The following is a 25897-nucleotide window of genomic DNA, read 5'->3' as shown; positions in this document are numbered from 1 at the left end:
CAGGTAAAGTACAGATACCTGAAACATCTACTTGAGTATTTGTCCTCCGTTACTTCACACCTCTACTCTTCCTGTTCTGGTGGCTCAGTGGCAGTTGTGCTTCCTTTTGTGCAGTAATTCGACCTTCATTTTTTCATGAAAAATCCCACCTGGTGGCAGATTGAAAAGCAGAGTGAAAGAAAGGTTTATAGGGAACCAATCTGTACACGGATGGTGTCATTTTTCTGCAGCGAGGACACCGAGACATCAGTATTCACTTCAGTCATAAGTTAAAGCAAATACGTTGTCTATTGCCACTTAAACGGTTGAGTTTGGGGGATGGAAATCATTAAATCTACAATAATTTATAGTCATTTTCATAATAAAAGACAGAGTTAAACATAGTCGAGCCTGATCATGAGACAGGAAGTGTTTCAGTGGACTTAAACTATGTTTCAGTCTCAGTTTCTCTGTGAAACTAACTGAAGGATAAAGAGCCGATGACTTCATCGTGCTGCGATGTTTCTCTGCACTTCTTAAACCGACCCTCCTTATTATAGTATAACTAATAACATCAGCAGAGATCAGAAATCCCAAATCAATAAAAAAAGAAAACATGTTTTCAGTGTAAATTAATCACAAACCAAGTCCTTTTCTTTTCCTCCTGCTCTCTTCTTTAATACAAACAACAGTTTATTTCCTCGGCCTGAAATTATATTCCAGCTCTTTCATCATCCGACATGACTGGAGCAAAATTAAACACCTGTTGTTCCAACTCTGTTTCCGTGCGTCTGCTTTTATTTATCGTTCCTTTACATATTTCCACGGAGGCCCGGCCGGCTGTGTTTTATTCTGCAGCAGGTGAATCTACTTCTGCTCCTCCTGGGATTCGCTCTCCGGCCCAAACGTCCTCACATTTGTGCCAGAAATGAGTTTATACTCGGCTCGTATTATTAGGCCTTACAAATAAAATACTAGTGTTGTTTTAATCGAGTTTTTATTGGATTTTGGAGTTTCTCTCACATTCTGTAACTCACAGGTGGCACATTTAATAGCAGACTGTGCATTAGCAGCTTCCAGATCTATTTCCTGCCTCAGGGCCGCTGCTCCCACACCTACCTGTTTACTCTCCATCTGTGGAGGAAGGAAAGTGTTTGTTTTGCTCTTTTTCACTCCTCGGTAAATCTAAACCGGACCAGTTCGTCTTATAAATTAATATTTTTCTCTACAGACTGGGATTGTTATAAATGCTCAGCGCTCATCGGAAGTGTCCCGAGAAAAGTTAGACTTTAACTCACTAATGAAAGTAGTGGACTCCTGCAGACTCTCTGAACTAAGTTTACTGGGGAAAAGAAACAGAAAGAGGTTGATGAATGAATCTCAAGGTCCACACAATACACCTGGAAGCTAAAATAGAAAGTACTGAAAGGGTGATGCAAGAAGCAATGCAAGGAAAGCAAAGGACAGAAATGATCAATCAGTAAAATGAATTCTATCTAATCTAGAATTAGCCATAGCCTACTGAAAATGTAATATTTACAAAGTCTACAAATGAAAACAGGCACAAAAACAATATTATTAATTCTTTAGAAAATGTATGTAGCCTACAGAGCTTCTTATTAAACAGTATATAAAATAATCCAAATATCTAGGAACCCATCCAAGCTAGGTCATCACAGAGGCAGGTGATGGTCGTCAGAGATAATCAGACTAACCTGGACTTGACCCTCTCGTAACAATACAAGCTGGTGGCAGTCATACTTACATCCCGGTTGGTTTGGTTGCATTTGGTTTTCTTGTGTGCAGTTACTCTTGTGTGTAAAATAAGCCTGTATTTGTGTGGTTTTTGTGTTGACATGCAAAATAATCAAAACTTAAAGCAGAACAAAACTGATATAAAGAGAGAATGTCTGTCTGAAAAGTATAAAGACAAGAATATCACCTAAAATAACAATATCACACTGAAGGATTTTAAGTATATCTTTACACAATACTCACATGCCATTCGCATGTTGAAAGTCCAACTCAAGCACCAGAACAAATGTTGGCAATTTAGGTTCAATTTTCAATTTCATGTTGTTACAGCTCTGTGCTTAAGCTCTAGTTAGGTTTAGGAACAAAAAAACACTGTTTTGGCTCAAAATACCTGGTTCATACCAAACATGGCCAGGCGTCTCATTAAAATATCCAGTGGTTTGCACCGTTAAAAATCCTGAACTGCAGTCTGGAACTGCGGGCCCAGGCCTGGCATCCTTAAGCCGTAACTCCACTACCATTCCCTCCACTTCACAACATTAAAGTTAGTTAATATTTACAGTTTTAATGTGAATTTTATACAACACGCATTGTAGAAATGTCAATATGGTACGTAAGACAAAAACTGAGAGTTCAATACCCTTCAGGTTGAAAACTTTACAGGAGGAAATCTCCACAGTTTCATTCAGCTTCATTCTTCAGACTGTCTTCAGACTGAGAGTAGTTGTTCTTCGCCTTTCTTTGCATTGTAATTCATTAGTTACATAAGAGTTAACACCACAATATAAAACTGCAGTATTATTTATTTCCTAATCATTTTTTTATTGTGCACTCAAGGTAAATAATTTTTTTTTGTTTAAGAATGGATTTTCGGTCTGTTTTTGCTAAATAACAATAATAACAATAACAATAACAATTTGCTGGTTGTTCCTGAAGCTGCCACCAGGTCGTGCTGTTGTTCATGTTTTAGGTGAAGTATGAGTGTAATGTGTCCCTGAAACACCAGATGGCGCTTTGCACAAGGGAAACGTGAGCAGTTATTATTCACCTACCTTTCACACTTGTGAGAATCCTGTACTGCCTTACAGTTTATTGTGTTGAGGTTCAGTTTCAACCATCCGTCATTCTAACCTTCACTGAAAAATAATCATCATCCCAAAATAAGCGGCTGACTTTGAGGAGACCAAATGTTTGTTTGATCCCACAGAAAGAAGGCGAGGAACCATAATGTGAGCAGATGTTTGTGGAGTCACACACACACACAGACACACACACACGCACAAACCAACCGAACCTCCATCACACAGCAGAAAAGGAGGATACACACTCATATTATATGTATGAATCGTAAAATCTGCTGTTTTTCCAATGAAGTTCTGAATGCTGTTACATAAAATGAAGTTCAGAATGCTATAAATAAAATCTGCTGTTTTTCCAGTGAAGTTCTGAATGCTATAAATAAAATCTGCTTTTTTCCAGTGAAGTTCTGAATGCTGTTGAATAAAATCTGTTTTTCCAGTGAAGTTCTGAATGCTGTTGAATAAAATCTGCTGTTTTTCCAATTAAGTTCTGAATGCTGTTGAATAAAATCTGTTTTTCCAGTGAAGTTCTGAATGCTGTTCAATAAAATCTGTTTTTCCAGTGAAGTTCAATGCTGTTGAATAAAATCTGCTGTTTTTCCAATTAAGTTCTGAATGCTGTTGAATAAAATCTGCTGTTTTTCCAATGAAGTTCTGAATGCTGTTAAATAAAATCAGCTGTTTTTCCAATTAAGTTCTGAATGCTGTTGAATAAAATCTGATGTTTTTCCAATTAAGTTCTGAATGCTTTTTAGAGTTTAGATTTCTACACTTGAAAACACGATGACCTCTTATAGATCCAGTTTAAACATGATAAACACTTTTTATTGAAAATGTTACAAAACATGAAAATGTTTCACAAAAGTTTTCTTGACACAAATAGTTTCACATATTTCCTCAATACAAAAAGTTTTACACACATTTTCTTGATACAAAAAGTTTTACAAAAGTTTTCTAGATACAAAAAGTTTTACAAGAGACTATTTACAAAGTGCTGTTCATCTGGTTTGTAAAATACAGTAAATAAAAATGCTACGCGTAAAGACTAAGACAACTTTGGATAGAAGTTACACCAATAATTTAAGAGACAACAAGGAGTTACTGCAACCTAAAATCATTTCAGTTGAAATTCCAAAATCATCTTGAAAAAAGCGACAGTAACCTTAAAGTTTACTCAGAGGAGGTGGCGACCAGGGGCGGCTCAGACTGAGCTGCTCTACTGTCAACAAACACTTTTTCTTCCCTGCATTCAGCTTGTATCTGTTTAGTCTTGAGGAAAAACAAAAAAGACAAAGAGACATTTCCTTCTTGTCTCCGGCTCGCTTTCTGCCAGCCAAAGAACAAAAAACTACCCCCTCAGTTATTATGTCCTGACACATCCGTCCTGAGTTAAGACTAAGTTTCACTGTTCCAAGTGCGAGACAACAAGGAAACCGGACAGCTTTTCAACTTTCAGATTCACCATTAATATTAATTTCTCCTGCTGTTTGAAGATCTCCCATCACTTCCTGTTTTCCTTCATATGTCTGTTTTTCTCCAACTCACTTGACTTTCTGTGTAAATATTCTCAAACTAAATCTGTTTCAGTCTTCCTTCCAGTTTCTCTGTTAGAACAAACTTTGTCTTTCTGTTCCTTCCACCACACTCAATTCCTCCCATTTACTGTTAATTAAACCTGCATTAAAGTTATTGATGCTAAAAATGCGACAAGTACTGTACTGTAGCACCATTTTAACAGGATCTGTCATTTTCAACACACATCCCAGTCACTAGAATAAAATGTTGGCATTTTACCGCAAACCTTGGATATGTTCTTATTTGTACATGTCATAGTATCATCAATATCTCAACAATGCGTGTCGTATAACGTTCGAGTTTAATGATTATGAGCAGACCATTATGTTGGGAGGTAAAGCGGACGGTGGTGGAGCTACAGTATAGCGAGGCAAGATGGCTTCCAAGCCAAAGACCACTGTTCAAGACTGTGTCTCAACTTTTGTAAGCGTCAACCACTGGATATTTTTCATGACATATTGGGACATTTTCCAGTTGTGTTGGTGGCAACAAACCTGATATTTAAGGCAAAACATGATCTGGTCTAGACATCAGTGCCAGAATATTTATAAACCTCAATTCCCAAACGGCATCACGCCTCCTCTCCAGTCTTTGGGCCTGTATGTGTGAACAGGACGAGAACTACAAAAGCACCCAAACAGGCAGATTAGTGTGAAGATAATGAGCCAGACATCAGCTTCATGTTCACCCGCAGTCCTCTTTGGAAGCGACACATCCTTTTATATTTAACCTCTAATTCTACAAAAAAACAATTAATCATGGCATTATTTACAGCTGCACTCATCATATTTAATGATATGATATTTGATCATGTAATGCCTCTAAAATCCCAACATACTCCTCAAACACAGAGGCGTAGGAAACATTTTCCTGATCTGAGCTGCTTTCGTCAGCTCTCAGTCTTTTCCAGTGTTCACTGAACAAACTTATTGATAAAGTCCTGAGGTTGGAGCCACACCCGACCTCTTCTCTGCGTTCCCAGAGTTCCTCGGCGCGTTGCCTGTGACAGTCATGGCGGTGCCGTCCAGGCCAAGCGAGCGGCGGTATGCTGCAGAGAGTCGGTACAGGACGTCTGGCCGCGGGCCGGGGTGGGCGTCTGCTTTCTGCGTCATCAGCATCTCGAACAGCGTGCTGACCTCAGACAAGAGGGCCCCGCCCAGTGGGCCGTCCTTCTCTGGAGTTTTACCTGACAGGAAGAGGAGGAGAGGGGAGGTGTCATTTACAGAAGTTCTACTTGAAATACAGCATTTAATGAATCAATCATCAAATAAGTAAATTTTGAAGCAGAGTTATCCAAAATTCACTGGTGACAGCTTCTAAAATGTTATTTATTGTTGCTTTTCTCATTCTTCACTGATAACACACTTAACACCTTTGTGATCTGGAAAAAAAATATTTTTTGAGAAATGCATGAGGCTGTTTGTTCAAAAGTAAAAGTGGTGAGATAAAGAGATGAAAAAGCTATATTTGAATAAAGTAGTTAAGTAGATTTAATTGCTCTTGATTTTTTACTTTTTAGAGATCAACAAATGGCAGTAAACAGTTGTTTGTGTTTTACCAAAGGTGGAGAAGGACGAGGAGTCCAGGGCGTCCCGGGGAAGCAGCTCGCTGTCGGTGGACGGAGGCCCATTGGGGACAAAAACATTGTCGTGGTAATCAGCAGCGAGGGGCAGAGAGAGTCTGGCCATCCAGGCTGGATCGTTGATCTCTGAGAAGACATCATCTGCATAGAGAGAGATCCACATGAGATGTTTGATTAATCTACAGTTCATTTCAGTGCTGGATTCAAGTCCTGCTGCAGATCAATGAGTGAAGTCACAGGGAGTAAACAATTAAGAGATTATAAAAATTGTTGCATTGATCATGCAAAAATGTCAAACATTCTTTGTTTCCACCTTATCAAATATGAGGAGTTACTGCTTTTCTCTGAACTTTATCCCACAACTGTTGCTGAAATCAGGGTCCTCAACAAACCAGATTGGGTAATTTTTTATTTGACATTTCCTCACTATCAGAATAAACTTTACATTTTGAGCCCCATTCCTACATCATGGACATAGATAACTTTTGTCACATATATATCGTAACTTAACGTTAGCAAATAACTTATAAGTTATGACGTGTAATTGGCTCACGAGAGAGCTGATAGAACAAGGAGTGGGTCTCCTGTCTAAGAAGTCAGTCATTGGCTGTTTCAGGCCACAGGGCGGGCATAGAAGCTCCTAACTGGTCAAATGAGGTGTAAATCAATAGGTCAGAGGTTGGCAGTCATCTTAGGTAAGTCTGTTTTGCAGTTTTATGGTGTTTTACTTTCAAATAGTGGCATGAACAGGAGTTAGGTGGTTTCTTATATAAGACCATTGGTTGTGTGCTCAGAATCAGGATGGTAAGGTCCAAACAAAATAAAACAATAATGTAAGAAAACTTTGCAGAGTAATTATAGTTAAGCTTTCTTCGCTGTATGTATGTAGTCATAGCATTGCCAAGTCATGTTCAGCTTGTGCAAAATCACTTCTCAAGGAAGATACTGTGGTGTCGGCCAGAGAAGATTCAGCTCTGATCTGCCCCCAAATGATATGCTTTACAATCATCCAGCTACAAATGCACTTGGTCAACAACAAGCAAGTAAAGGATGAGCCTTGATCTTAAAGTCTTTAAAACAACAGAGGCCTCTATCATTTTATGATGAGTATTCATTCAGGCCAAAAGTCTTTGTTCCAGATTGGTTTCTCATTTTGTAAACTGAAATCTGAAGAGACTCATTTATAAAATCCTCAGACACTCCTGTGACTGATATACTGTCTGCAGGACAGATTAAAAGTAATCTCTTCTTTTAGCTTCTCTCTGAATGCTGGATGAGAATGAGGCAGGAAGAGAAGAAGGAAACAACACAGGGGTTTTATCTGGCAGCTGACAACAGGCTTTTCCTGCCATCCATGGCGTCCTGACGCGCTCCCAACGTGCGGCCAAACATCACGTCCTCACCGACATAAAAACCCCCCCTCGGCCTGATCGCTGCCTCCAGTCTGACATTCCTGTCAGTGTCAGAGGCGTAAACACCGGGTGTGTCCGGGTGAAAGCACACAAACCGAGTCTCTGAGTCACAAACAAACACATCCAAGATGATTACATGATTATACGTCTCTTTGCATTTATTCATTTACTGTAAAACATGATGTCTGCTGGACGTTTTGGGCTTTAACACTCGCATTTTGTCTGATCTTATCCTCATCACTTCCTGTTTATGTCCTGCTCTTCCTGGTTGTGTCTGGTTTATCTGCTCACACAACATGTTAGAGCTATTTAAGTTTCATCTGATCTAATTTAATCTAAAAAAACATGAAAGAGCCTCTCTGATCCTCTCCCAGCATGGAGCTGGAATCAGCTCATGCATGTGGGGGATTACTTACGGAAGGTGAGAGGAGAGAAAACACAACTTGTCATGAATGGAAAGACATTCAAAGGAGAAAGACGAGCACAGACGCCAATACAGCAGGTTTATATTCTCTTTAATTGCGAAGAATGAAAAGTTTGGTGTTACATTATTGATGACAGGATGAACAGATTGATGAAGGATCAACATAATAGTAATAATAATAATAATAATAATAATAATAAATACACTGACGCTCTTTTAGCCTGCATAAGGTTTGATGTGGCCTGCAAGATGTACCAGCTAAAAAAAATATAAAAATAAAAACATAAGTTGCCGTTCGTGTAAAAATGCTCTTTAAATATGTAGGATTCCTTAATACTAATTATTAGTGGGCAGAGTGTCACTTTGCACAGGGAGTGAGTTGCTTAAGGGAACTTTTTATCACCATTGTGTGTCTTAAAAATAAAATACAAAAAGGTGTTTGTGTTTGGCCTGTGGCCCACCGTTAACTTTAGGTTCTCGGTGTCAAAGGGAAAAATTCAGAGCTCATTTAAAACCAGATTTATTAAATGTTGAATGTCAAATATGAAAGTACCAGTAACCATCAACTCCAACCATCAGATTAATGAAATGGAGTCAAAGTTCAACACTGTGGGTCTCTCCACTCAGCCCGCTGAAGAGCTGCGGTCTCCTTCATCTAACCACGACCAGATGCAGAGAGTTAACTTACTAGCACACACATAGGCTTAACACACACACACACATACACACACATACATATATTATACACCCCGTGTGGCACAGACCGCCCCTGGAGTTGAGCCCCCTCCCCCTCTTTCCTCCTTTTGTTTTGGCACATTTTCACCACAGATCCTCCCAATGCTAAATGCTCCTGAAATTTACTGAACGCATCGAGTTTCAGCTGATCCTTCACAGATAAAAAGTCTGCTGCGTTAATGTCTTTCCCTGTGTTTAACCTGTAAGTTAAACCTCCTTTTACCCTTTTTCTTATCTGGAAAATCCAATTTGAACACTTTTTTTTCCAGGCCGGTGCATTATTGACCTTTTGCAAGCAATATGATGAGGATTAGAGCTTGATAGGTAACTTTAAATCACAGACAGCTGCTTTAAAAAAACACCTCAAACCCTTCAGACTAGATTGTAATATTATTGTGAATCAAGAGAATATGTTTTACACATTAATGTGGTAAAATACCACCATCATGAACACAACAGTCCCGACAGCGTAAGAAGAAAACACACATCCACATTCTCATACACAGAGCCATAAACTCTTCTCTCAACAGCTGTAACATCACCTTCACACCTGAACAAAGGAGCAGGTTTGTGTTTGTATGATTCATGGTGACGGCCTTCAAGGTGAAGCAGTTACAGTCAGAAAGAAAGAGCAAGAAAGAAAGAGAGGAATGTGTTGCTGCGACGGCCTCATCAAAGCTGAGCTGTCACAGGACTCTGGTGTGAGTTACACTGATAATACAGCCCTGCAGGCCGGAGGTGAGTCAAGCATCACACACACACCACAACACACTCCCACTCACTCTTTTTGTTCCTCTCTCTCCTCTCATAAAGTGATTCTCGCTCTACCATCATCAGGCGGTAAACCCCTCTTTACGCCCCAAGGCTCTGTCCACTACAATACCAGGAAGAAACTGTTTAACACACACACACACACACACACAAACATCCATACACACACTGATACTCACGGACAATGTAGCACAAACCGAGCTGGTCTTTACACTGTGGAATTCCCAGCTAAACAATAAGCCTCCAGTATGTTTGATGTTTGGCAGCTAAAACTTCTTAGTTAGACTTTGAAAAAATGAAAGTCAAGGTTGAATAGTTAAAATGACTCGTACCTCACAGCCCGACCAGTGTCAAAACTGTCTTGCAAAGCTGCTGTACAATATAATGACACAAAAGTCAGTTAATGTGTCAATATCAACATTATAACATGTTCATGTTGATTATAATATCGCTAATATAAAATACTATTGAACAACATGCTAATGCTACATGCCAATAACCAATCATGCTGACAATTCAATATGCTAACACGTACTTGCTAGAAACACCATCCTTTACCAATGCTAACATGCTAGTATGCTAGGACTATCACCCTAACATGATAACATAATAACAATGTCATCCTCATAAAACTAATCAAACTAGCATGCTCATAGCACTGACACACTAATAACATTATCATAATATCACTAACATCCTAACGACCCTACCATACAGCCTAGCCCTTATGCTAAAAAAAAAATAATACTATCTGCTAATAACCCTAACATGCAAACACCAATATGCCAACGCTAACATGCTAACACTTAGCTGCTAATGTAGCAGACTTTTTTTTTCTCTCATAATACTAACAATAAAAAGCTAACAACACGAGGTGATCAAGCTATCACTAAAATGCTGAAAACACTCTCTGCTAATGACACTAACAAGGTAGTAACACTATCTGTTCATAACCCCTAAAAGCTAATAACAATGTTGTTGTAAATAAACTAATAACTCCTGCACACTCCTGTATCCGCATTATCATGCCAACAACCATAACATGCTAATATTAGTTATCATGAAACGATCACGCTAATGAGAGCTAACTAACACTTACATGCTAATTCCATTAACACAACAAGATATCTCTGTTGGACTCAATAATATTCAGCATTGTTTTTATAAAGTCGCTACTGAAACTACACTTGTTTATGAGAAAACTAAACTGATTCTAATGAGACATTTTATGGTCTCAGTAGTTTGAGTTTTGGGGAATCTTAAGCATGAAAACATCACACTTGAAGACAAAAAAAGAAAACATATCCATCAACAGTCTGAGTTGTAGTAAGAGACCCAGATGAATGGAGCGTGTGGGTGGATGTGGATGTAAAACCTGCCACTGTGTTATTTCCTGCTGTCTTCCTGTTTTCTACATTTGTCAGTATGTGTCCATTGTGAGTGACCGGTCTGTACGTTCTGCAGGGGCTGAGGTTCAGCTGCTTTTGTCCCCATGAATCAAAGAGTTTCACCAGGAGGTCGCTGTTAAACTCAGTGACACCAGGGGACTTTAAACAATCAAATAAAGACAGTAAGACCAACACTGTAGAGTCAGACAATACCAGAATTTAAAACGTCCCCGAAATTTGATTCACTACTGACTGGAGGATCTCATTCTCCATATCCTAAGAATTATTGTTTAGCAACAGATGATATTGTTGAGCCTCGATCAGCGTGTTACAGTGTGTGTTACAGTGTGTTTTTGTGTGTGCGTACCTGCGTTGTTGAGCAGGTTGTGAAGCCCCTCCTCCAGCTGTGGGTCTATGGGCGACTCTCTTCCTGGTTCCCAGTCCACATCTCCAGCCTCGCTCTCACCGTGTCCGCTGTCTTTGGTGCTCTGCCAATCAGAGCAGTCCTGACCTCCATACCTGCACAGAACGCACAACTGTCAGGTAACATCAGAGATGACACTGTCAAGTGTTTACACCCACCTGAATAGGCACGTTTAGTTCCCTTCATCAGTGTGGTTTAAAACAAATTCAGTAGAAAAGTCACAAATTGACGGACTACAAAATGAATTTTGTAAAGCCCCAAATCACAAATTTCTCTCGGACACCCTTTTTCCTTGGATGCTTGATTTTCCAGCCTTGTTTGTGATGACAATAAATTGAAATTTATGATGGGAAGTTGAGACATCTCCAGCTGTGTTTGAGGCAACAAAAACTGGATATTTCTGACGGGAAGTCAGACGTTTTTTGGGCGACTAAACTGGGTGTTTTCAACAAGATGTCAGAACATCTCCAGCTGCATTTGTGGCAGCAAAAAACAAATGTTTAAAAGAGACATCGGGACAATATCCAGCCGTGCTTGTAGCGACAAAAACCTGATATTTTTGATGGGAGGTCCGAACATCTTGTGCCGTGTATTTTAAGCCAATACATGATCTTTTCCTAACCCTAACCAAAGTGGTTTTGTGCCTAAACCTAACCAGAGCATCAGCACAATGTAAAATACACTTATTTTAGTTCCAACTCATGTGCGTTCTCCCCTCCTTAGTCCAGCTTCGAGCCGGGTTTTGACAGAAAAAGAAATGTCACCTGAAAATTTGAACCTTTTTATAAATTGCAGGTGAATTCCTACAACCCTGAGTGCCAGATTTTTCTCTCTCCTAAAGAGAAACACAGAACATAAATCCTGATAAAAATATGAAAACAGTCAGAACTCCAGTGCCAGATCTCCAGATCAGACCAGAGGTCTGTCACGAGATAAGATGGTGATAAAATGCCTGAGGTATTAGGTGGCAAATCCATTGATAACACCCCCAACCCCAGCACACACACACCTCTGAACCTGTAGAGCTGCAGTATCAGAGTGCGTAGCTGCAGGCGGGCTCAGACAGGAAGTGCCAGTCAGATAACGGTGAGCTCACAGACAAGTTAGTCACTCCGAAGCAACATACAAACTCACTTTATTCCGGTACTGAAGATTAAAATCTTATCTGAGTGTGAGGTGAGGAGATGAGTCCACTTGTTTTCACTTCATGACAACTTTCAATAATCACGCCAGTGTTCAAATAATGATTAGGACTTAAAAACAATCGTAATCATGAACAAAACAAGTGATTAAATATCGCCTTTATCATTAACTTTCAAACACAAAGGAGCCTTTTCTAATCAGACGTCCATATTAACTGGAAAAACGTGTGTGTGTGTGTTTGTGTCTGTGTGTGCTTTGCGTTGAAACAGTGCCCTGTGTGTATCAAGGTGATGTCAGATCTAATCTCATCGCCACGGTGCCGCTGAGGTAGCTGCTTCCTGTCAAGAGACTCTGAATCATTCAGACAGAGCTGCTATAACCTGCCTGCACACACACATAAACACACACAGACACACGCACACACACTTGAATACTTCAGGGGTTATGAGACACTCTTCCTGTGACACTGAGCTTCGGACTTTTGTGTCCTGTTTGTCTGTTGCTGTTATTTCAGTCACAGCAGGTCAGTCGGTCAGAAACATGGAGGAAGACGTTTATCAGCTACAACTTCTGACTTTCACCACATCAACGAAAAAGCAAAAGTCAACAGCAGCTTTACTCTGACTTGATCTCTGTTTGTATCCTGAAAAAGAAAGATGTCAGGACATTTTACCAAAGTGGACCCTGGGCTCTATCTTTCTACTGCTTCGACCGACTGCTGCTATCCTGACTGTGAATTCAAATTCAGTCATTATCTCCTCACCCCCTGCTGATGGAAAGTCAGGTGATGTCGTACTCCACAAAACATTTCTGGAGTAAAACAGCATCGCAGCATTCTCCTACACAACTGAAGTAGAACTAGTGAACTAAAACATGAAAAACAACTCAATAAAACATAAAATGGCTCCATGCATCTTGTCCGGTGTAATCAAAGTCTCTGGAAGCCCCAATATCCAAACTAATTTGAAAAGTTTTTTATGTTATTTACACCCTTTTTAAAGCTGAATCTTGTAAAACTGTAGCTGCTAAGCTAAAAGCTCAGAAGTGGGTGCACGAGCTCAACCACAAGTCAAGGGTGGAAATAAAGTATTTAAAAATCACTTCGGGATCACGGGACTTCTGGAGACTTGGATCACACCAGAGGAGCTGTATGGAGCCATGTTTTATATTTTGTCAGTTGTTTTTTTCCGTTTTAAAACAAGTCCCCAACTACTTTTTTTGGAGAATGCTGCGACACTGTTTTGCTGTGAAGAAGTGTTCTGTGGACAACGAAACTTCATCTGACTTTCCATCAGCATGGAGGGAGGAGATGATGATTGAATTTCAATTTAAATTTGAACTTTTCCTTTAATAGCCGTGGCAGAACCAACACTGAGTCACTCTGCTGGTAATTTGGTGGTTCTGTCACAAATAATAATAATAATAATAAAACATGCTCCATGTACTTAAACTTTGTCTGTCACAGCTATATAAAGGCAGTGGACGTATGATAAATAATGTAATGACTTGTCAGGACCATACTGGAAATTAGATGTTGCATCTCAAAGAGTCTCAGATCTGTTTAAATCTGCAGCCTCCAGTTTGGAGCGTGGCACCACAGCACAGTAACGTTATGTGCAACCGGCTGCTGAGTGATAGAATCACATGCAAATGACACGAGGCTGCTACAATATGACCACACACACGTCTGCATAGATCAGACTGGTTGCACATAAACCAATAATTTGTGCAGACGTGTCTGATTTTACAAAAACAAACTGTCGTGCAGAGCCAAAACATCTGTGACTTCTTAAAATAGGCGGCATTCCCCTTTAATGTCTGTCTGTCCTGCTATCAGAGGCAGCCTGGTTTGATCAGAGAGCGCAGCAGTGATCACAGTCAGCCAGCTGGCTTCAAAACAAACCACTGCTGATGAAGAGTGATGGAAAAGAGGAGGAAAGATATGACCGACATCAAGATGTTCTGTTGTGAAGTCAAGCAGCGAGGTCAACAGATGAGACTGAGGTCAGGTGTAGTGGCCTGTGTTAACGGCCTCATTATTACCACCTTGAAGATTTAGTGTTGCACTTTGGGGATACAAATATTGCATTTTGAGTTGTATCTGTTCGAACAGTCACTGTGACGTCACATCTACTAAAAAAACAAAATCATGTGTTGGTGGTGAAAACAGAAAAAAACACAAACAGCCACAAGATAAACCCAGTGTGTCTGTTGTGTTTTCATTTTGAAAACCTCAGACTGAAAACCACACGAGAGACAGACAGTGTGAGGTCCCTGTCACCACATTACACATGAAGTTACAGTCAAATGAGATGACTTTTTACTGTATAGTAAATGACACGTAATCTAGAAAATTCCCAGTTTTTCTGTCCTGCTGTTAACTTCATCTAAACATCGAACACGACACAACTCTGGTTTATTTATACCAGATGAAAACCATGCATTAACAACTGAAGGACCTGCCTCAGTCCATATGCTGTTTAGTATAACTTTTCACATACAGCATTAAAAACTACTGGCGTTTCTATGACATCATGCAGAAATTTATTGGTATGTTTTAAATTATGTTGGAAACTGCTGTAATGTCAGTTTTGGGGTGAGTTAATGAAAATAGTTGTGACATGAAACCAAATGAAAATCTGAAGGCTTTGCATCAAATAATCTTTTACTGTCCACAGGAGGAGGAGGAGCGTTTTGGTTTAACTTTGTTGTGGGTTTGTTGTGTCTGTGCTTCAGGGGAGAAAGATGGAGGAAGGAGTGGGAGGATAGAGGGATACACTGAGGATGAGGGGAGTCGGACTGACCTGCGATGAGAGTATTTGTTCCCCCTGAAGTTTGGCCTCGGCTGCAGCTGACCCTGCCGGAGGAGGGAGAGGAGCTGGGAGATCTGCTGCAGGGAGGAAGGTGAAAGAGAGAGAAGAGGAAGAATGATTTTACACATCGTATAAAGACTTTAATTCAATACTCGTTCTTTTCATCATCAGCTGATCTGAAACCATGAAAATCCCCAAAATATAAAGACTTGTAAGCGTGAAACTACTGGGTATTTTTAAGGAGACCTCAGGACAATTTTTAGTAGAATTTTTGGCAACAAAACCAGGTATTTTAACTTGACCATCAGCACAGCTTTGTGACAAAATACAATTGAAAATTGAACCTAAACAACGTTAAGCTGCAACATAAAGAAATGTTAAGATTCAACATATCAGTGTTTTGCAGACACCACTGATTTTCCACCATTTATTCCGGTCGCTTGGTTAACTGATGAGTCTTCTCATGTAAGATACTCCAGCTGATGGTGACCACTCGACCAGTGAGTGTGTCCTTGTGTTGTTTTAACTGCTGACAGTAGCATGCTGCTGATTTCAGCTCAGCTCAGGTAGAGAGTAAGTAAACATTTTCTATTTTTTTTTCTTGGTTCTACAGTGTGAGAACCGAGCGGCTCAACCGTCTCACTGCTCACAGCTTTCTGCTGACAGCTCTGTTATACAGCGGATACACACTGCACACCAGGGAGGAAACACACACAAACACACACACACACACACACACACACACACACACACACATTGGTGAAGGTAAGTGTGTGTGTGTGTGTGTGTGTGTGTGTGTGTGTGTGTGTGTGTGTGTGTGTGTGTGTGTGTTGGCATTGCTAATATATGACTTTGTTTTAGCCATGACATTTGCGTGTTTTTGCACGTGCATGCTGCTGCAGCGACAGGAAATGGCCTCTACGTAAAACCCTATTCTTCTCTGGCCCGTTTCCTTCTAGGATGGGCTGCGAAATATGGACGAGTGGAGTAGCTCTGTGTGTGTGTGTGTGTGTGTGTGTGTGTGTGTGTGGGTGTGGAGGTGTTGAGGTGGAGGTGAACTGTAAATCCCCCTCCTTGCAGGCGTCCAGCAGGCCTCTTCCTCTGCGACCTCGAGGGAGGAGAGAACCGTCTGAAGGCCGATGAGTGCCAACTGGGCCAGCTAGGAGGGTAGAGGAGGAAGAGAGGGGGATTCTGGGTAAAAAGAAAAAGGCCTCTTCCTGTCTCTAATGTGATTCACGTGAGGATGTCGGACCTGGCCGAGCTCTTTGTTCTGTGTCTGCTGGGCGTTGGCAGCAACTTTTGCCCTCATTGACGCAGGTCTGTGTTTTAACCAGGGCAGCTTTTCTACAGTTCGAACTGTTGGTTCTGATGACTCTCTGATCGTTAACATCTGTCTGAATGTTTCTGGATGATTTATTAAGTATAACTGAAAAGTTTGAAATGGGTTTACTTCTCCTTTAAACAGCACTGACAGTGGCTCCATCTATGTTTTGGTCAAAACTTAATATTTGATTGTAGCGGAGGTCCAAAGCTTTCTAAAGATACCACACATGTCATGTAAAATTTTGGCAAAATGTGTTTTGCAGACTTACACCCCCTTAGGTAGTAAACCCAAAACAAACCTGGATATTATTTCTAATTTTTGTACGAATATGGCTCAGCCTGTCTGGTTCCATTTGGCCCCGATGGTTTGGGTCAGATATTCATGCTTTAATAGAGTGCACAGCCAATCAATTATGGTTATGGTTCAGTAAGCTGCCCTGATCCATGAAAGCAGAAGATACCATTAGTTCAGTAATCAGTGCATCCACATTAAAGAAACAGTTCACCCAAAAATGGGTACTGCAGCCAAAGTCAGGTGAAGTTTCGTGGTCCACAAAACATTTCTAGAGCTTCACAGCAAAACAGAGTTGCGGCATTCTCCTCAACAACTGAAGTAGCTGGAGACTTGATTAAAATGCAAAAAAAAACAACAAAAACAACAACAACAACAAAAAACTACTAATCCAAGTTTCTGGAAGATCGAGATCCCAAATTGATTTAAAAAACATTATTTACACCCTCAATGTGTGGTCAAGCTCGTGCACCCACTTCAGACGTAACAGTGAGGATTTCAGATTAAAAAGAGTGTAAACAACATCTTTTCAAATTAATTTGGGATCTTGGGGCCTCTGGAGACTTGGATTATGCCGGACACTTCAGGTTTTTTTGGTTGTATTGTCGCCAGCAACTTCAGTTGTTTAGGAGAATGCTGCAATGGAACTTTCCATCGTGCTCACCAGTATCACACATCTTTAAAACATCTTTAAAACACAGCTGACCACAAATTTAACCGCTACTTGATTAACAACACTGTGTTGTGTTTGCAGTCACAGTGCCGTCGCGCTCTGATGGTTAAATCTGTGTACATTCAGTATCTGCAGCTGACAGGCGGTGCTCCGCTTCAGTATCCTGCTCTGCTCTCTGAGCTGCTGTTTTTAGCCTGAGCTGTTTTGCTTTCCTCCGGGTGCAGCAGCTTGGTAAAAGTGATTTTTTGGGTCATTTGTAAGTGACAGAGCAGCGTGTCAGAGTGGTGTTAGTTTACACTACAAACACATCACAGCTTACTTTAGCTGTCCCGTCCTTACCCTCCTCAGAGCCTGAGTGGAGTCCCCCTCCTCCTCCTCCTCCACCTCCTACTTCACCTCCTCCTCCTGGTTTCAATATGAATCTGATATGTGATATTCAGTAAAAAGGCCTGTCAGAGTTTCTCGAGGGGGATTACTGTCTGTGACACATGAGCACCTGAATAAACTCACTGCTTTTTCTCTTCACAGTCATCCGTCAGCTAGTTATACCCCCCGACACACACACACACACACACACACACACACACACACACACCTCCACCCGACTCCGGCCTTCAGGCTGTCTGAGTAAGTCATCATACAGGAGGCTGAAAAAGCAGAGAGGCTGCTGGGAAAGTGTAAGGAATGCTGGTCTATGTGCGTGTGCATGTGTGCGTGTGTGTGTGTGTGTTTGGGGTCTCTACTCTCTAATGGACTTCACTTCAGATTAATCTCAAAGCCTGCAGGGGGGATACTTAATTAGTCCAACTCTAACTGTAAGCACATGTTGAAATGAATATGAGCCAGCAGCCGTGCATTAGCCTTAATGTTTAAGATACAGAGGAGAATGTAAATCAGGAGACATTAATCAAACACACATTAGACATTAGTGAAATCCTTACTGCAATGCACATCAACTTGCAGTGAAGTTAGTTACTGCCTGGAAAACAACTTCAAAGCTTGTTACCATGGGCTAAAGAATATGATATAGAATTAAGCAACCTGAGAAATAGGTTATAGTTAAGAGGGAATTCTCTGAAAGTCCTTAAAATTCAAATATTCAATTATTATTAAACTATTGTCACAAAAGCGTTTTTGAGATTTTGTATAATTATGAAGCTTTATTTGTGAAAGTAATATGATTTTAAATATGAGTATTGGGATTTTCCCCCTTTAAAGCCCTATGGTTTGTTTATTTTGAGTTGTAGAGTCTGGTGTGGTGGATTTATATCCTGTAGCTGGAAATTTTCAGTGAATTACATCAATTAAATTCAATAAATTACCCCAGAATAAATAATATTTGTTGTAAAAGACATCCCAAGCTTGTTAGCATGGTTCCAATTATGCACTGTATTTAAGTAAACTCCTTATTTTTGTCTTTTTATGCATATGATGAAACATATAGGATTGTCTTGCTGACCAAAACCATTTCACAATAAAAACTATTAAAATAACTAAACCCTGCACCTTTTTTCTTCTGCAGAAATAAATCTAATAAGGAATGCAAATCTGAGTAGAAATACATATGGCTAACATAGTTAACTTGGCAAACAACCATATCATCCACACCCAAATTAATGCTAACAAACTTTAGCCCTTTCACGCAAAAGTTATTAAATCACAAAGTGACAATGAGACAAAGAGTATAAAGAGTATCAAAAAATGAAAAAACAATCTAGTTAAAGTATTTCAAACCCGCTTTTTGGTTGAAGAATATTTTTTACCTGTCTGGTTTTCTGAGAATAAAAGGAATTAATAGTTAATCCAGCCATACTAAGTGCATCTCATCTTCCCTCTGCCATTTCAAATGTATGATGCCTTCTCAAAATGATGAAGACATTCAAGGATAATAATCAGATGGAATTGTGGACAAGGTTTTGGGGATCTAATACCTGGTGATAGGACCAAGGCTTTCAAATATCTGTATACTGTGATGGAGGCCATGCATGAAAGGGTTAAACAAAATGAAACAAAGTAGATAAGATACCAAACTCACCTGCACTTCTGGAGAAGCAGATGAAAGCTCTATGGAGTCTCCAAACGCAGCCATGGACAGGCGAACCAGGTTTCGAAGCATCTGCCGATGTTCTGCATCATGCCCCCCTCGTCCCTCCGAGGTCTTTGGCCTCCTGAGAGTCGCCTGAGATGCTGAACACTGCTCCTTTTCCCCTTCAGCGCGAGTCTGGCGCTTCAAGGTGCTCGAATGTGACACTGAAGAAGATGATGAAGGGTTCCTGGATGTCCGAAGAGTCCGGTAGGATGTGGCAGGTGTCAGAGGCAAAGTGCCATCAAGTTCAATGTTTCCAGGTTTCCGAAGCGTTCTGCTGTGGTGGGGTTGAGACTGAGTGGCGTCCCCTTCTGGGTAGCCTTGGGAATGGAAGCTTGTGTTCATGACTGATGGTGTTAAGGTATACTGTCGCTCAGTTTGTAGATCCTCTGACATCATTGGAGTCGGAGAAAGAGGCTGGGCTTCACTATCATCTTCAGGAGGATCCTCTTTTCGCCCTCTGATGACGGGAATTAGCTGGATATCTGACTTCCTGATGTTCTTCTGAGGGCGCCGCGGGTGGCGGGTGTATGTCGATTCCGCCTGTCTGCAGTTGTAAGCCCGGTTGTCCCGTTTCTCTGGGCGACAGAACGTTGTCACCAAAGCGACGGCCAGCAGAAGCAGCAGGCAGGTGGCACCCAGGCAGATCGCCATCATCATGGTGAAGCTGAGCTGTCCGCGGTTACCTGGTGACGAGTTCTTCAGGTGGTCCTTGAGATTGATGAAAGTCACCTCCAGAGTTGCCTTAGTGGCCAGGCTGGGACTGCCCATGTCAGAAACAGCAATGTCCACCTTAAAGGTCTTCCCAATTAGCTCAGTAGCGTTGGTGGTGTTAACAAACAGCTGCCCTGTAGCTTCGTCCAACCAGAACAATCCATAAGGGTTCCCATCAGTGATGAGGTAGCTGAGTTGTCCACTCAGCCCCGAGTCGGGGTCTTCTGCTTTTATGGTGGATGCAAGGAATCCAATCTCTCTGACTAAGTGATTGATCGGCAAACTGGTGGATGCCTCTTCCATGTCATTCCCAAGCTCGGTCACAATCTCCCCCCTGTCTGCATTGACAGGAACACTTAGAGAAGCCACACCCTTTCTGGGTTTGGGCTCCTTGATGACTGGGTAGTTGTCGTTGACATCCTCAATGTCGATTTGCACTGTGGCCGTGCTGGTGAGAGGCGGATGACCCTGGTCGACGGCCTCTACAATGAAAGAGTGGGCATGGGATTCTTCATAGTCCAGTGGACGCTTGACGCTTATGATGCCACTCGTTGGGTGGATGGAGAAAGACTCTGTGTCAGGCTCCACTTCATTGCCATTGCGTATGAAGTAGGACACTCTTCCGCTGAGCTCCAAGTCGACATCGGTGGCTTCGACTTTGAGAGCCTGGTAGCCTGCCATGTTGTTCTCACTGAAGGATGCCTTATAGATGGAGGTGGAGAACACAGGGGCGTTGTCATTCTCATCCAGAACATGAACAGGCAGGTGTTTAATACAAGACAGCCGGGGATCTCCATAATCCTGGGCGAGGAGCGTGATGTTATAATGCATCACCTTCTCTCGATCCAGGCTGCCATTGGTGACAATCATGTAATTGTCACCGTGGATACGTTTAAGGCGGAAAGGGCCTGATCCTTGCTGAATTTGTGCTCTAACTTTGCCATTGTTTCCTGAATCTGCATCAGAGACCATCACCAGAGCGAGGAAGGTGTCTTCTTGGGCTCCTTCCAGCACAGTTGCCACAGGTGAGTTGGGTGGAGTCCAGGTCATGTGTATCCTCGGTGCATTATCGTTTACATCTCTAAGCTTGACGTGCAGTTTGCAGTGCGTGGGGATCGCATTGGGCCCACGATCACGGGCCTGTATGATCACTTCATAAGAGGTCTGGACCTCGTAGTCCAGAGGGGCTGAGAGACTTACAGCTCCAGTTTTTGGATCCACAAAGAATAGCCTCTGAACCTCCGGACGTGTGTGCTTACTGAGCGAATACTCCACCTCCCCATTCGCACCTTGGTCGGGGTCAGTGGCCTTGAGGTTGATGATGGTTGTCCCACGGGCTGTGTCCTCAGGTAGCTCCACAGTGGGGGTGCTGTCCTCAAACGTGGGGCTGTTATCATTAGAGTCTTGAATATTAACACGAACTAATGTGCTGCCAGATCTGGGGGGGTTCCCTTTATCCCATGCCACCAGGGTGAGATCAAATGAGGCCTGAACCTCCCGGTCCAGTTCTTTGATCACCACCAGCTCTGCCTGTTTTGTCCCACCTGGAGCGACGGTCACATCCAGAGCGAAGTGTTGGTTGACAGACAGCGAGTAGGTCTGGAGGCCATTAGGTCCTGCATCAGGATCCACGGCCCGGTCCAAAGGGATTCGCATCCTGAGGCCAGCTGTTTCTGATATCTCCACTTCCTGCACTGCGCTGGGGAAGCTGGGACTGTGATCATTCTGGTCCATCACCTCCACCCGAACCCGCAGACAGTTCATGGCACCGCTCTTCCTGTAGAGGACGCTGAAGGCCAGCTCGCACAGGTCCGACCCCCGGCACAGCTCCTCCCTGTCCAGCCGGCCCTGGGTGGACACGATCCCATCTCGAGTGCTGACGGAGAAGGGAAGGGCTTTTTCGTGCTCCACCACCTGGAAATCCTCGAAAGGACCACCTTCATCTCTCTGGCGGAGGTCATCCACCAGACGCCCGACCCGGGTGCCCGCAGGCTGCTCCTCCCAAACCCGATACTGGATGGTTACTGATGATGGCTCAGAGGAGCGAGCGTCAGAGCAAAGACTCAGGAGCAGAAGCAGAGCCAGCAGCATAATGATGTGAAGTAATCTCCTGACTAGTGGCTAAACAGACATTTCTAAAAGTCACTATAAAAGAAAAAGACACAAAAAATTTAAATAACTTTAAAACTATGTTCTTTTGAAAGTTAAAAATATTAGTTAAGTGAAATATATTCCACCTACGTATCTGCAAGAAACATGATACAAAAAGATGATCACATCCAATTTTTCTTCAAAATAATCTACAATTTCCTCTCACAAAACAAACAACCTCAACCAAAACCAGTGAAGAAAACTGTTGGTTTTGTAAAACAAATACCTAGAAAAGAAAAAAAAAACCTCCAGACAGGAGGCAACTTTAGAAACCTAAAATTAAGATATCATCCTCTCTGTTCATAAAACCTCCAGCCTCTCTCTGCCTGCTGTTATTACTCACTCACACAGCTGCTGGCGTCCTGCCTCTCACTTCATCCTCACCTCAGGAAAGTTTTGCTCCAACTGAGAAAGTTTGGATGTGGGTTTCCCCATGCTAGCGGAGCCTCGGCCAATCCAAATGAGGAGGAGGGTCATATGCAAATGTATCCAGACTCAACACAAAGAGAAAAGCCCTCCTGCCCTGAGGAGACTCACAACTCTGGAGTGCTTTTAAAGAAACATGACACCGCCTTCTATCCCCCTTTCTGTCTGCATAAAGTCATCACAACCTGCCATCTGAGCACTTAAAATCATTTGGAAAATTTGTGTTACTTCAAATCCCAGAGGGAGCAGAACGTATATTTACACTCCATCGCAGTGACGTATGATTCAGAAAGAAATACATATACAAAAGGACATCATCATAAATACGGCGACAGTTTCACAGCTGTCAGTCATTAGTAATCTTCTTTGTGAAAGCAGACAGGCTTTTTTCCCCCCTCAGAGTATAAAGAGTAAATTATTATTGTGTATTCTTTAAATCCAAACTTTAATGTGTCCACAATCCAGGACAGCTTTCTCTTCTTTGACACTTGTTTTTGATGTGTGTCCTTGGAAATGAACAAGATGATATGGTTGTTTCAATTCGGGGGGATCCTTGAAGACTCATCCAGCTATGAAGTGAATGCTGAAAATTCAGACGCCTGTCCTTAATGTGACACAACTCACATTCCAGCTTTTTCCAATATATAATTATGAGGAGTCAGAGTGTTCATCTCCAACCACATCCAGGCATTTCCAGCAAATCAGGGGCAGGAGCTCATCCCAGTCATTCCTTTGCAGTTAAAGGTTTGTTTGTTAGTGAAGAGAGTCCTTTCTATCACGTGAAATTATCATAAATTCCTGCCTCAGTGAAGGAATGATGGAGAAGCCATGCACAGAAGATGTATTCTAAAAGCAGCTGATCAATTAAAGTTTGTTTCCAGCAAAAAAGATTAAATTCCTGCACACACTTTTCACCTCTGCATTGATTTGATTCATTAAAATTCAAGTCGAAATTTGGGTCACAAAGACTTTTGATGATCATGATGTTGGTGATATCTTGAGAAATGCCTTTGTGAGCAAGACCTTTATTAGTAAATCAAATCAATGCATAAAAGGGAGTTTACTATTTCATTCTGGAATTAGATCTTTTAGATGATTTGATTATCTGCACCACAAAAAGAGACAGGGAGGGTTGTGTGCATGTTGCCTTCGACTCGATGCAGAATGCGCTCGCATTAAAGATTTGCTCAAAATGGACGATTCAAGACTTTAAGAAAAAGTTTCATATTCTTTTTCAAAGTCACTTCCAACTTGTCAAATACGGCAGCTCGGTCAGTGGACTAAAACACAGGACAAAACATGAGTTTATTCATTCATCTAGTCATTTAGCTCTTTTCAGGTGATTTCATGCCCTGTGGAAGACAAAATTGTACAGTGATAGCGAGGTTTACAGGGAACCAATCTAGTGTAGGTTCTTTCCTTATTCTATATCCATAACATTACAAGTTATAACTCAGAAGACGTCTCAGTGGAAGTTTGCAGACTTGAGGAAATACAGTCCTGACACAGTCTTTACAAAGACCATGTAGAAAACCTATGAGACAGTACTTCAGATGTAGATATTTCTGTCTCTTCTGGCTCTGGTTGGATTAAAAAACCTGCAGACACCAAGTTAAAACCATTAAAACCAGTCTGAGCTCAACAGCTGCAGATCCACTGAGCTGAATGTCTTCCCAACATGCTCAGCGCTTATTTTTCATTCGGTCCTGCGGGCTGACAGAGAGTCAGGCCGAGGAGGGTTCAAGAGTATCACTTTCCTCTCGGCTTGGAGGGAGGGGACTGTTTAAATCATAAAGACATCAGCACTGTCATCTTCTAATGCACGGAGAGATGGATGACTGAGGGTATACTGATGGGGTTGGACGTTGCTCTCAAGCATTATTTTGGCGCTTTGAGCACCACAAGCTGAATGCCATCTAGTACCATTTTACTGGAGAGAAGGCAGACAACTCCAAAACTCTGCAACTCACACTAAAACATTCAAGATGGATAAAGTAACTGCAGGTAAGAGGAAATATGTACCTTTAATTTAGGTTGAACCATCCCTTTAAGTTTAGGCAAAACAAATCCACTTATAAAGGCTACTGAATGTATATACCTCAATTTACAAAACAATCTTAAATCCTAAACAGAACCAGAAATATTTAAAACGACCTCTAACTTTCTGTGAAGTCTGCAGTCGCCTGTTGAGGAGATCCAAACCTGAGACATCCAGGCAGAGCAGAGGTCAGCCAATCAGATTAGATTATCAGCAAAACAAACACCATGAACCTCCTGTCTGCAGCCAATCAACTGGCTCAGTGTGTGTGTGTGTGTGTGTGTGTGTGTGTGTGTGTGTGTGTGTGTGTGTGTGTGTGTTAGAGAGAGAGAGAGTACATTCCCAGTTACAGGAAGTGAGTGCTTTTGCAGACACACACAGGAACACGTCTGTTTCTAATTAATCCACCACCTGGATGAAGGTTTGTGGTCAGAACATAGCAGGCCATCAATCTTCAACTTTCTTCACTTCAAGACGCTCAGATGAAGCTGTTCAACATTAACTCTTTCAGTGTTGCATCATTTGCTTTCATTCATTTGTCATTTGAAGTTGATATATAATGTTTCTTGTGTTCTTTAGCTGCTGGAAATGTCTGAATGAGACATGAGGAAAAACTGTAATGAAAACCAAATGAAGAACGTCTGCAACAGCTGCAGGGATTTGGGACAAGTATGTGATTAAGGTGAACCTTTTTTACGGTGTTATCTGCAAGTATTGCTGATCCCTCCCTCCTCCTACATGGCCGATAACAGATCACAGCATGCTGGCGTATCACACAGACATGTGCGTGTTAAGTGAGAGAAAAACTCCCTGAACTGTTCGACAAACGACATTTAACAAAGTGCTCTGAGGAAACATCCGACACATTCTTCAAGATACTGAAACTTTACTGGACTTTTTTTGTGACCAGTTCAGTTTAATATAATGTGTCATACAAGAAGAGGCAGCCACAGTGAGCTGTAAGATGACTACTGCAAGACGAGAACTTCCATATGATTCTACAAAAACCTCACTTTAGGTTCATTTTTTAACACCTAATGCCAATATTTTTTTAAATTCTCACTTTTTACAAACCTGCTTATGGCAGCTATGCTATAGTTATGATACAAGATAC

General features: G+C 41.6%; 1 protein-coding gene across 4 annotated transcripts; it reads right to left on the bottom strand.

Moving 5' to 3' along the window:
• Window positions 1–3611: 3611 nt before the first annotated feature.
• Window positions 3612–22704, bottom strand: pcdh12 (protocadherin 12). Of its 4 annotated transcripts, none has more exons than XM_084352285.1 (6): window positions 22667–22684; window positions 19404–22313; window positions 15072–15157; window positions 11068–11219; window positions 5947–6111; window positions 3612–5574 (listed from the first exon to the last, which is right to left on the bottom strand). In XM_084352285.1, the coding sequence occupies exons 2-6, from the start codon at window positions 22257–22259 to the stop codon at window positions 5315–5317; spliced, it is 3519 nt and encodes a 1172-aa protein (XP_084208411.1). In that variant the 5' UTR covers window positions 22260–22313; window positions 22667–22684; the 3' UTR covers window positions 3612–5314. The 4 variants fall into 4 exon arrangements, with proteins under 4 accessions (XP_084208411.1, XP_084208410.1, XP_084208409.1 ...); XM_084352284.1 differs by having other exon boundaries at window positions 22663–22682; XM_084352283.1 differs by having other exon boundaries at window positions 19404–22704.
• Between the last annotated feature and the right edge of the window lie 3193 nt (window positions 22705–25897).

The sequence above is a fragment of the Pagrus pagrus genome (assembly GCF_965226575.1).
Source record: "Pagrus pagrus genome assembly, chromosome: 5".
Lineage (NCBI taxonomy): Eukaryota > Metazoa > Chordata > Actinopteri > Spariformes > Sparidae > Pagrus > Pagrus pagrus.
Note: the sequence above shows the minus strand (reverse complement) of the source record. Positions and strands in the feature narration are given on the sequence as shown.